The 13,186-nt window shown below is 37.9% G+C and overlaps 1 protein-coding gene across 2 annotated transcripts in view; it reads right to left on the reverse strand.

Annotated features, from left to right (window-relative positions):
- Positions 1-13,186, reverse strand: part of fryb (furry homolog b (Drosophila)) — a 46,275-nt gene that overhangs the window by 16,206 nt on the left and 16,883 nt on the right. For both annotated transcript variants that reach the window (XM_087806611.1, XM_087806612.1), the window contains exons 19-42: positions 12,644-12,757; positions 12,418-12,582; positions 12,219-12,305; positions 11,895-12,154; positions 10,352-10,541; positions 10,141-10,265; positions 9,289-9,346; positions 8,203-8,294; positions 7,965-8,137; positions 7,731-7,891; positions 7,549-7,659; positions 7,334-7,488; positions 5,849-5,948; positions 5,605-5,776; positions 5,276-5,532; positions 4,362-4,508; positions 4,121-4,289; positions 3,103-3,193; positions 2,946-3,016; positions 2,557-2,707; positions 2,346-2,449; positions 1,263-1,354; positions 1,087-1,180; positions 767-986 (exon numbers count right to left, since the gene is read on the reverse strand). In XM_087806611.1, coding sequence (XP_087662737.1) covers positions 767-986; positions 1,087-1,180; positions 1,263-1,354; positions 2,346-2,449; positions 2,557-2,707; positions 2,946-3,016; positions 3,103-3,193; positions 4,121-4,289; positions 4,362-4,508; positions 5,276-5,532; positions 5,605-5,776; positions 5,849-5,948; positions 7,334-7,488; positions 7,549-7,659; positions 7,731-7,891; positions 7,965-8,137; positions 8,203-8,294; positions 9,289-9,346; positions 10,141-10,265; positions 10,352-10,541; positions 11,895-12,154; positions 12,219-12,305; positions 12,418-12,582; positions 12,644-12,757 — 3,359 coding nt within the window. The remainder of the gene's footprint in view (positions 1-766; positions 987-1,086; positions 1,181-1,262; positions 1,355-2,345; positions 2,450-2,556; positions 2,708-2,945; positions 3,017-3,102; positions 3,194-4,120; positions 4,290-4,361; positions 4,509-5,275; positions 5,533-5,604; positions 5,777-5,848; positions 5,949-7,333; positions 7,489-7,548; positions 7,660-7,730; positions 7,892-7,964; positions 8,138-8,202; positions 8,295-9,288; positions 9,347-10,140; positions 10,266-10,351; positions 10,542-11,894; positions 12,155-12,218; positions 12,306-12,417; positions 12,583-12,643; positions 12,758-13,186) is intronic.

The following is a 13,186-nucleotide window of genomic DNA, read 5'->3' on the forward strand; positions in this document are numbered from 1 at the left end:
TTAACCTTATCATCATCCTAATTATCATCATAATTATCATCATAATCATCCCCACCATCATCATCATTAACATTATTCTCATTATCATCATAATTTTGGTTATTATCCTCATCATCATATTCTTTTTTACCATTATTATCATCATCATCATCACCATTATCATCATCATCTTCATCATTAACATTATCCTCATCATCATCCTAATCATCACCATCATCATCTTCATCATTAACATTATCCTCATCATCATCCTAATCATCACCATCATCATCTTCATCATTAACATTATCCTCATCATCATCCTAATCATCACCATTATCATCATCATCTTCATCATTAACATTATCCTCATCATCATCCTAATCATCACCATTATCATCATCATCTTCATCATTAACATTATCCTCATAATCATCCTAATCATCACCATCACCATCTTCATCATTAACATTATCCTCATCATCATCCTAATCATCACCATTATCATCATCATCTTCATCATTAACATTATCCTCATAATCATCCTAATCATCACCATTATCATCATCATCTTCATCATTAACATTATCCTCATAATCATCCTAATCATCACCATTATCATCATCATCTTCATCATTAACATTATCCTCATAATCATCCTAATCATCACCATCATCATCTTCATCATTAACATTAAACCTCATAATCACCCTCATCCTCGTGGTCATCATTATCATCTTCAGTATCATCATCTTCATCATCACAACACTAGGTAGGATTAACAGACCTGGTGGAGAGGAACTCAATGAGCTTGTTTGTTTTCTCGTCAGTTTCGTTGGGCGTGTCCTCGAGGTCCTCCAGGTCGTCTGGTGTCACGAGGGGCAGGTTTCCGACGCTGCCCGCCGTGCTGCCCCCGCCCAGGCTGGCAGAGGAGGAGTTGGAGGTAGAACTTAGGCCGGAGTCTGCCACTGGAGACGCCTGCCACTCTCGGAGGAAGTCAGGAGCATCTGTCGGAAAATGTTTAACTTAAAGCAGCTCTTTCTTCAAGGTTAAAACATTTGCTTGATGACTATGACTCTATAACACAATATTTTATACTTGACTCACGTGACTGCTGATATTCAGAGTGGTAGCTGGATTTAATGGTCAGAGTCTTGTTGTCACTGATCTCTCTGGTTAACATCAAGACTGAAGCGATGACCTACAGGTCAAAAGAATGTATGAGAAACAAGAAAGGCAGAGAAAAAAAAACCTGTTCCGCAAACGATTAACATCACTTTTACCTGAAAGTTGTTGTTGCAGGACAAAGCAATCAGTAGGTGGAGAAGAAGCCTTTTGCTGTGTTCGTAGACCTCTGGCCTGTAGTGGTCCAGACCTGAAGAAAATACATATAAATTACAAACACATAATCTGAACATTTTTAATGATCAAGTGACTACTATTTTTCTAGTCATACACGAAAGTAGACCATCATTAAAATGGTTCCTATATAATCAAATGTAGTGTCTTTTCACATTGATGAATGTAAATGACACTTAATGACACACTTGAAGGAAGACTACTTCATGTTCCCCGAGAAGCTGTTAAATATATCTACATGGTTGACATGGTCGGTATGTGTCATGGTTTTGATAACATAGAAATGCAGCTCGGTGGAATGTCTGAGGTGACACAAAAGAAGCGTCTGAGACGACGTCACATTTTGAAGCTATTTTTCGTTACAAAGATGCGACAGATAAATGAAGACACAATGAAGAAGTTAGTAAGTAAGTAATGGTTATTTCTAAAGCGCCTTTCTAGACCAGGGTCAGAAAGCGCTTGAACAATCAAAAGCAATACACATTTAAAAATACCTATAGATTCAAAAACTCTGAAAGGCCAAGATAACACAGGAGTCCCAGAAAAAAGAAGTCTGTAACATGAAGTAGTACTAATTTTATCTTTTTATTCTTAGAGGTTTCATTTATCTGAAAGTTATTTTTCAACAAACACTTTCTTAATAATCAGTTTTGCTTTTATTGTTAGTCTGTGTATGATTTTGATATTCATAATCACCGTCGTTTATCTTAAGATCAAACTTTTTTTTACCTTTGACAAGAGGTTAAAGGTGTGTGCGTTACTTTTCTAATATTACTAACTTTTCTCTTTATCTCTCCCTCCCACTATCATCCATCATTTTTCCTGCCCTTTATCTCCACTTCCTGCTCCTACCTAACAGGAAGTCCATTATTGCGCTCAATACACGCAGCTAAGTGCTTCAAGACAACCTGTGTTTGTTTTCTAAATGAGTCCTTAAATCACAAATGCAAAAATAAATGAATGGATTAGATTAAAATACAAAACATTTAGAGAATGTTTAAAATTACCCAGAAAGAGGGCGTGTAGCAGCAGGGGAAGATGTAAGGCCCAGTCTTCTCTCACGCTGTGATCCACCACCATTTCAGTCATGAAGATCACGGCTATGTTGCACCTAAAAAGAACAAGAAGGAAAATCGAGATTATTTCGTTTTCAATTTGTCTCTTGAGAGAAAAGACAAGTGATGGATAGAAAGATGAATTTTGAGAGATGTCACTCACCTGTGCAGTGGTCCTCTGGGTGTGATGGTTTCAGGTAAGTAGTCCACCAGTGGCGCCCAGCAGCCTCCAGTAACAGGCATCGGCAACGGCTGCGGACGGTTCGTTTCCAGGACGTTCAGCAGCCACCCTGCGTACGGGGGGAGTGGATCACCTGGACACAAGAAACAAATAGTAAACGATTCAGATGTGCCTCTTAAGAGTCGTTCTTTTGTGACTCTGTAGAACAATACAAGCAGAAGCCTTTTGGTTTCACACAGTACGTCTGATGTAAGAGGTTCTAAACGTGAGTTAAATCACCACTCATTACGAGTACTTAAGTCCTTAAGAGATCTTTCCACATGAAGGCAGGGAATCCCACCGTAAGTGCTGTAAGTGTATCACAAACATACTCTTTTCATCCTCGTAAGAGCCTCCAGAGCTGTTGCTGTAGCGAGACTCCAGTCTGTTGTGAGCTCGGGCCCTGGAAAAGTCAAAGACGGTTACTTCTGCAACTAGGGTTGTTTGAAAAGACATCACCTAGTTTGGTTAAGGAAGAAGGAAACTAACCGATCATCACTGTCTCGAACCATCTTGTTGTCATCTGTGTCTCCCAGGCTGTCCTGGCCGACCACCACGGTGTTGCTGCTGGAGGTGGTGCCTTAGAACAGAGTCGGATCAGAGGTGTTATGACCATATTGACCCTCGTATATAAACAAGTTTGTCCTATACTCCAGTAAGACAGACAGGAAACTGACCCAATAGGATATGTTTTTTCCTGTTTAGTAAACAAATGAACATACAGTACGTGGCAATAGGTTCCATGACATTGCAGTTACACTGTTCTGACAATAGGGGCGCCGGTAACAACGTTTTTTTTTCTTCTAATAACTAACATTTTGTTGATGATGAATTTTATGAAGAATTTTATTACAGATACATTGTAAAAACTGACTTAACATGCATTTACTTATTTAAATAAAAGCATGAGATATCTAAATGGCAAAAAAATGACCTGAAAAACGAAAAAAAACAAAAGAAATTTAAAGAAACAAAAAATAATAAATAAACAAAAACCTTATTAAAAACAATAATATATTGTGTTTACATTATATGGTTGTATAAATTCCCCTATATATATTTTTTTACCATTTTCCTATACGTCAAACTGTAATTTTTTTAATTTCAGTCAATTAGTCTCTTTATAGTAAGTAAGTAAGTAAGTAATATTTATTTATATAGCGCTTTTCCAGACCAGGGTCACAAAGCGCTTAAACAATCAAAACAATACTCAAAAAAGTATATACTTTAAAGATCAAGATAATACTGAGAACAACACAGGAGTTCCAGAAAATCAAGGAAAAGCCTGAACAAATAGAAACGTCTTAAGATGTTTCTTAAAGGAGTCAGTAGACTCCATCAAGCGCAAAGAGAGAAACAATGATTTTAATCCTAAACATTTCTGCTTTAATAAATGGAATAATTCACCATTTTTTTAAATTCACTTTTCACATTTGAGTTCATTCTTACAATATTAAAATTCCTTATCTTTGGGATCTTAAGTGAAAATAACTGATGCGTAACTTACCGGTTTGGGAGGTCGAGGCTTTATTGCTGGCGGCGAAGCGATAGAAAGGAGGATTGTCGCAGTGCAAGACCACCGGGTTGACCGGGTCGGTCTGCTGCAGCTCGAACAGAAGCTCCTCCATGGTCTGGATGGTGTTGTTGCGACACAAGTAGATGACGACCTTCTTGATCTAGGAGCAGAAGAGGGCAGTTTTGGCTTTCTGGTGGTAAAACTTGACTTCGCCGTTAGGAAGAGGACTTACGTAGGGCAGGAGTGTGGTGTCACTGCTGACTCCACACAGGCTGATGAGGAACTGCAGTGTGATGCGCAGGTTGTTGCCCCACCTCTCGTTGGACACCAGGGCGTTCCAGGCGCTTTCGATCTCTGGCCCGGGAACCTCGTCTCCGTACTGATGGTTAGAACATTAGAAAACCATCAGGCTTACGATAAAGCATCCATTACGGTTTTGTAAGAGTAGTGTATGGAAGTAAATCAACGCTATTAGAATATTGAATGGTTGAATTTAACATTTCGAATGTTGCTTTATTATAACACTTTCGTTTTTTTATTGAATTATAATTTTTTTGAAAAATTAAATTAAAGGTTGAAATCCTTTTTTATAGAATCATTACATTTAATAATTTGTTAAAAATGAATTTGATCATAATTTTCTTTTGTTTAATATTTCAATACAGATAATTAAAACATTTATTTTTTTACTCACAGCCTTTTAAATCCAATATACAAATGATGGCATAATAGTGCGTTTTATATTCTAAATTAGTTTTATATTCTAAATCCATTTTTTTAATATTAAATAAATCTTTTTTTATTCAAAGCTTTTTAAATTCAAATATTGACAAAAATTATTGTATTCCATTCAAAAGGCTATGGGATTTAATTTAAAAAAAAAAAAAAACTCAAAATAGAATATAAAGCTCTATATTCAAATCCCAACTTTTTTCATTTTTAAAAAAAAATCAATTAATAAAAACTAAAAACAAATCAAACCTTAAAATATAAAAAAAAAAATACTGAATTAAACACATTCAACCTTTCAATGAATAAACTATTGAATTAAATTATTGACAAAAATAATTCTGAATTTATTCAACTTTTTTTTTCTACCATCCAATATTCTGATGGCTCCTACATACTTGCATACTAGCGCCCCACCTTGGCAGTCATGAACATGAGGTTATTTAACACCAGGGAAGTCGCTTGCAACGACCCCCAGCCGTTGCCCCTCAAACTCGGGGAGACCCCCATGCCTTGTCCCTGGCTGCAAGCGTCCTCGTCGGGCGTGCAGGGACTGGAGGCAGGAGGGAGTAACCCGGTGTCCACCAGCTCGATGTTGCTGAGCCACGGCAGCAGGTAGGAGAGCATGATCTGTCTGCCGTTGGAGTGCGTGGTGGGGAACCGTTGACTGACTTCTGCAAAGTCAAAACAAGGTGATAAAATGTCAGCATCAGTACCAAAGAAGGGAGATGGAGAAGAGGTTTTACCGGAGAAAAGAGGCAGCGTGAGCTCTGGGTACATGCTGGCCAACTGGATGGACAGCTGAGACAGGTTGACGCTGTACAGAGGAGGCAGCGGTCCGTGCGTTCCGTAGAGGATGTTTCCGGGCTTTTGCTCGACCATTCTCTTTGAGTATGCACACAGCTTCGACTCCAGCACCTGTCCAAGTCCCATTTCAAATATTAAAACCGGATATTTAACAAATGGCTCTCACTGATCCAAATATTGTACCTGCATCAGCTGCATGGAGATCTCGTAAATCTCCCTGCTGGTGTCAGAGGCCTTGAACAGGACCAGATTCAGCAAGGTCACCAGGTCACAGGGGTAATTCCTGGTTTAAAAAACAGAATCAGAATCAGAATCAGAAATCCTTTATTTGTCCCGCGAGGGGAAATTCAGTTTAAACAACAGTAAGCGCAATACCTCAAATAAAAAATAAAAAAACACCCAGAAATAGAATAATAAAATGAAAATAAAGATCTAAATAGAATAGAATAAAAATCTGCCCTATATTATATATACACTATCATATTTACAAAAATAACAAGAAGAAAATAACAAGAAGAAAAGGTGCTGTTAAACATTTATCTTGCTGAGTTCTTATTGTGGAGTCTGATGGCAGCAGAACAACATCAATTAGTATCAGGGCTGTGTATTGGCAAGAATCTGGTGATACGAAAAACATAAAGATACAGCGACAAAGACACAATATATTGTGATACTGTATGAACAAGGATATATTTGTAGTATTGTCGAGTACCTGACTCTGGTGTTGAAGAATTTACAGATCAACAAGACTCTTGACGAAGTTGTAACAGCTTTTATTTGTTTTGACCTGTCTTATAGTAAATCAAATATTTTTTAAAGGAAATATTGATCATATTTGATTGATCCTCTTAAGTTGTTCTCCAAGTCGCCACTGGATGTCATTCTTATAAGAAATGTATGAAACCTCCATCTCTGTTTCGCAATGAGAGCAGTGTCGAATGCAATCATACAAGGGGCCAAAATCTTTTAGTAGTCAAGATCGTGGGCCCAAAAAAAATATATATATTATACAGATAGTGTGATTGCGATATAGTATTTTCATTCTGGAAGGCTCGATCTACAGTATCCTAATTATCTTAATTTTTGTCCACTTTTACAAAACATTCCCATCAAATTTCATTCATTAAACATCATGTTAACTCTGGAAGTCTCAGTATAATTGTTGACTTCAATAATATATGTTCCTCGTAAAATGACCTGGCAGGCCGGATTTTATGTTTCAAAAGTAAACCGGACAACATGGAGGATATGAAAACATTTTTTACATACTTTTAAAGGAAAAGCAGATTTTGACCACAGAGCTAAATATGAATCTGTTTATTTATTGGGGAATTTCTGAACTTGTGTTTTTTAACAAGATAAAAAACAAACTGAAAAAGAGAGAGAATATTGAGTCCCTTCCTCAAATTGAAGTTAAATGATCCGTCACAAGATTTGGAAATAGAAATGTAGTGTATTTTCCAGCTGAAGAGTCATTACTATTACAAGTGTAAATCCTTATTTTTTCTCTTTTTATATTTTATTGAATTTAATTATTATTTATAATATTACTGTTGTGTGTGTTTTTTGTGTCGGCAACTTTACTTAACGTCTGGTATACAACATATAAATATGTAAGAAAATGTAATAAAAACACGTTTAAAAAATATATTTTTACAGTATAGTCACCTGTTACCACACACTGTTGCGATGGCTTTGAAGCAGCCTGACGCCAGCTGGTAAGATCCGGTGAAGCAGCGATCCACCGCCCAGTTGAACAGATTACTCTGGTCTGGATTTAATTCCAGCAGCAGAATCACAACCTCGCATCCCAGACGGTGCACCTACAAACAGCTTTTATTAAGTTCCGCTCCACGAGTAAAAGTCTGTCAAACAACATTTACCCGTATGTCATGACAGGCTAAGATGTTGTCCAGCCATTTGTAGAGGTAGCCGTCGGTCGACAGGCCCACGTTGTCGAAAACTGGTCCGCAGCACAGGACTGCTGACATTGCCTGGATCACATCAGACTTCATGTCAGACAGAAGGTCACAAATTCAGAAGGCTCGTCGGTTTGAAAGCTCACCTTGAGAGCACAGTACTGATAACGAGTGATTTGATGGTTACGGTCGCTGTAGCGATCGAGAGGCGTGAACATCACGCTGAACGGTCCCGCCCACTGGCTGAAGAGGATGAAAAGATGGTGTCGCAGGGACTGTTGGGGGAACAGGAACCGCCTGTGATGGACTGCGAGAGGAAGAGAAAAGAGAGTCATGGGAGGATTTCAGGGGCTGACATGTTGATGGGAAGATATACTTACCAGGAACACACTGGATGAGGTTGGCCACCATCCCACTGAAATGAGCTCTGATGTCCTTTAGGACATCCAGCTCCTTCTCATTCTCCGCCTCCAGAAGCATCCGGGTCAGGTCCACATACTCAAGGAACAGGGCACCCAGAGCCAGAGAATCACGCTCCAGAGCCCCATTAGTGCTGAAGTGAAAGAAAGAATGATTTAGATTTGTCAAATGTAAACCATATTTGAGGTTTTTTTTTACCTGTCGCTTATCACGCCTGCATTTGCAAGCAGCTCAAAGATCCTCAGCAGCTGCAGCCGCAGAAGATCCCTCCTCTCTCTGCGCTTCTTGTTCTAAACATAGCAACATGAAGAGTTACTTGAAATATATAGGTTATATAAGGTTTAAATCTGATAGACGTGACCTTACACAATATTTGCATTGATATAGACACATTTATTGACTGAAATTCAAGAAGAAAAAAAACAAAGAAAATCTGCTTAAAACAGTTAATATAATGAGACAATATAAGATATCTTAGATATAATTTAGATCTTAAATTACAGCCATTTTTGGTTATGATATGAAAAATCCTTTAGCTGTTTAAGTCGCTGGCTGAAAGAAATGAATATTAATTATCTACTGTCTGTAACAATAAATATGAGTCTGATGTGATCTTGTTTTTTATTCTTAGAAGCTGAAATACATCTTGAATATCTCTGTGTTTGTAAGTAAGTAAGTACGTAAGTAATTTTTATTTGTATAGTGCTTTTCCAGACCAGGGTCACAAAGCGCTTAAACAATCAAAACAATACTCAATAAAGTATATACTTTAAAGGTCAAGATAAAACTGATAACACAACAGTGTTCCAGAAAAATCAAGGAAAAGCCTGAACAAGTAAATACGTCTTAAGGTTTTTCTTAAAGGAGTCAGTAGATCCATCAAGCACTCCTCTGTCTAACAATCACGAAGCTAATTCCAAAGTTTAGATCACTGGTGATTACTGGTTTAGAGTTTAGATCACTGGTGACTATAAATCCAACTTGGGACAAATAAAATCAATCTATTGCTTTGCCATCAGGAAGAACAAGAGTTGACACATGGATCTTTATTTAAAAGGATATTTGGGGCTAGTATTTAAATACATTCATGCATCTCCTTCCAGATCGTCTCTGCCTTATCAATACCATCTTTCTGTTAGCATTTACAATCTCCACTGAAACTGATATATTCATGTATCATGATTTGTATGGGATTTAATCAAATTTTTGCCAACAATCAGCTTATATTAAGCATCTACAGGTCACATTAAATGACTTGGCCATATTTGGAAAATCCATCTTTACCTCAGGTCTTCGCTCCAGTGCTTCTTTCATCAGTGGGTGGAGTTCTTCAACAAGTTCCCTGAGAAACACAAGGTCACTCACTCAGAGTCAAAGCTTTATGTTTTGTTGACGAATGGATTCCAAACAATTACACAAGTCTGTAGTTTCCCATGATACAAAAATACTTGAAAAACAAAAAACGCCTCCCTTCGACAACACATCGTCTACCCTTTAGAAAAATGCTCTACATCTCTGTCGCTCTGTTGATTCACGACGTCACATATTTTTCTGTAAATGTCAGAGAGGAATGGAAATCATTTCAGTTATGACAAGAATTCACAGATAGTGAAGTATCAAAGAACACCGGCGTGCTAGAGACTAATGGAAAAACCAATTGACTACGACCTTTGATTTTTAAATAAATATTTTAACTTTACTATAGAAAAAGTGAATTAAGATGTTATAATTGAAAATAAATCCATAAAAATAACCATGTTTTACTGGCTTGAAATAATTTACAGTGTCAAGTATTTCCAAAACATTTACATCTATGACATTTTTAGCTTAGGTAAGACTAAAAACCTGCACAAAAACTGGTATCTCAAGGATGTTTATTTTTTAGGTTTTTCTTTCCTCAAAGCCACTTTTGAGCCACGTTTATAAAAATATCATCTGATTGTTTCAATTTTTCATTTGGTGTTGCAATTGCAACAGTCTCGTTCTGCCAGTGTTCATTTGGGGCTAATCGATATATATATATATATATATATATATATAAATCATTCAGGAAACAGAAAATTAAGCACCAATTCCTACACATGATTTACATTATCCTGTACACAATAAGAATGGTTATTCTAGTAAAGTTCCTACCTGAAGACCAGAGCGTTGGTGCAACCAAATCCCAACACCAGCGGCTCCGTGATCTCCAGACTCTCGGCTCTCATCAGAGGGACCAGCTGCTTGAGGAGCCAGGCAACAGATGGCGTACCGATGACCTTTGAGGAGAAATAGAGGTCATGGATATATATCTTTTTTTCACAGATTCACAGAGCCCTGTTTATATTTGTGTTGCCGAACCAACCTTGTTGTCATAGGTGACGCTACCATCAGGTGTGGTGGCAGTGATTTCGGGAGTGGAGGCCCTGAGGTGACCCGGGGACATGATGCTGGGCTTGGCCACACCGAGACACATGATCAGATAGTTACGCCACAGAGACATGTAGTTGTCGCTGGACCCGGCCGTGCTGGTCTTCTTAGCGTTCACCGGGCTGCTGTGAGACGATAGAAGGAAGGAGATACATTAGCTTTTTCTAAGAATAATAGTTGCTCAAGTGTGCTTTTAAGTTTCTGACAGTCGAGGCAATGGCTTGGAAATCTTATAAGACAGCTTTACAGTGATCCTTCTCTGAATGTGGGGTTAAATCTTCCTCTCTCTTTGCGCTTGATGGAGTCTACTGACTCCTTTAAGAAACATCTTAAGACGTTTCTATTTGTTCAGGCTTTTCCTTGATTTTCTGGAACTCCTGTGTTGTTCTCAGTATTATCTTGATCTTTAAAGTATATACTTTTTTGAGTATTGTTTTGATTGTTTAAGCGCTTTGTGACCCTGGTCTAGAAAAGCGCTATATAAATAAATATTACTTATTTACTTACTTACTTACTTACTTAAGTTTGCATTAAATAAAACCCCTGAATTAGTGAACATTTAATTGTTTCATTTATTTAACAACATTAATTGGAAACTGCAAACTTAACATTACATATGAGGTGTCATCTCTCTCAACGTCTCTCTCAGTAATGGGGATCATTAACAGCTCCCATGAAGCTTTGCCGCCCAGCCAACCAAGCACAGCTGTGGATCACTTTTCATTTGGCAACAGACGTAGAGTTTAAATACAGTATTGTAGTGTCCAATCAGATCTCACTAAATAAAGCAGTGTGTAAAAGGCATTGTGGGAATTAATTGTTTTTTTTGGCCATAAGTAAGGTGGGTGTGGTATTTAGTGAATACAACTAAGTTCTGTGATTATCTTACTTTTTCTGCTGATCAAATAAATCATCTGTTTGTAAAAATGTGGGATTAATTCTGTTTCTGACTATAGTGACTATCTGACTATATCAATTCAAGCATGTAGTACCGCTTCTCATTGATCGCTCTGTGATTCAGTGGTACTGTGCGCAAAAAAAAGATTTGTACTTTAATCAAAAAAATATGAAAAAAAGATATAAACTGTATAAATGATGTCCAAGAAAAGAATGCCCATATTAGAGTTAAACATTACTTTTATTTGAGACACAAAAACAACATTTTCTAGGATTTTAATTTTAGAAATGAGTGTAAACATTTTTTTTTTCTCTTTGCGCATTTATACTTGATATGTTCTGAAAGCAACAGAACATAATGATATCTTAACTGATTTAATCCAGATGGAGGTTTCATTCATTTCGATGACATTTTTTTTCCATTTTTCTTGCACATAATACTCATAAAGTAAAACTGATTATTTTGTTCTTTGTGACACCCTGTAAATATGTATTGTAACTCAAACTTTGAATTGAGAACATACCTTACTTACCTCATGACCTCAGTGTCAATTATATCATTTCAGAGATGGTTTACTTACTTTGGGTCAATCAAGGGAAGCAGCAGCTGCACACGAGTGAAAGCGTAGGGCCAGGCATATCCCAGGGCGGTCGGGCAGAGTTTGGGAAGGTGCTCCTGCCGCAGGAAGATGTGCAGACACAGCACCCACGGGTCCTTCACACACTGCGAGAAGATCCAAACGTGACTCGGGCTCTTCACGTCGTAGGAGCTGCTGACCAGTCGAGCGGTCCACTCCACAAGCCACTGGAGGTCGACGTGGTGGTTGAGCGGTAGAGTCGACTGAGAGCGAGGGAGAAGAAGGTTTAGAATGAACTGTGCTCGGACTCTCAATGAATCCACTTACAGAGTCAGAGACTGCAACGTGAACGATGCTGTCCATCACTGCCGGGCTCAGCTGGTCCATGACCTCTATCATGGGTTTGTCATCGTCCTGGAGGGGAACACAATCAAGTGCTATTTTTAGAGCAGCGTCACACAGCGTGGGAGGATTTGCACTCTATAAGTGGGGTGTCTAGACGCTACATTTTTTCGTCAAGCCTTACCTCGGCGTGGCCCAGAGCGGTGAAGAGACAACGTATTTCTCTCAACACCCCGACCGCCAGCTTCCTGGTGCTGGTCTGACAGGAGCAGAGCAGCAGCAGGGCCAGACCCTCCACCGCATGCAGGACGGAGCAATGAGGACTTCTGTCGGGCAGTCTGGGGCTTGTCTGTGAGTGAAACATTTGTTATTGAAAATGCACATTTTTTTTTGTCATGTTCTGAACAAACCTCCACTCCTCCTCGTGTCTTCCCCTGCTGCTGCAGCGCTAACCTCCACTGTGTGAGCAGCTGCAGAAGAAGCTTTACGGAGGCATCCTGTAGACCCTGGTGGGTGTCTTGGACCTGACAGGAGAGAATATTAAAAAATTATTTATCAAAATGACATCTTGAGTGTACTTGGAAAATACTTTTATCTGGTCAAAATGTATGTTAATCTAAAATACCGAACATGAGTTACGTTCTAAATCAAAATTGATTAATGTTCATTTTGATATGGTGACTTGTAGAGATACCAGTGTTTAAGATGAAATAAGGATCAGGGTTTATCAATTACAATTTTTAATTTTCAGCCCAAAACTCGTTGAATGTTCTAAAGGAATGTATTTTAATAAGTATTTTATGTCAATATTTTCATATATATTATTTGTTTTATTTTATTTTTTAATGAGAAAAGTCCTATTGCATAAACACATTTATATAAATATGCATACTATTCGTCTATAATAATTTTAATAACAGTTTTTATTATAATATTTATTTGTCCGTTTGTTA

This window comes from Callionymus lyra, chromosome 14 (assembly GCF_982586985.1).
Source record: "Callionymus lyra chromosome 14, fCalLyr1.hap1.1, whole genome shotgun sequence".
Classification (NCBI taxonomy): Eukaryota; Metazoa; Chordata; class Actinopteri; order Syngnathiformes; family Callionymidae; genus Callionymus; species Callionymus lyra.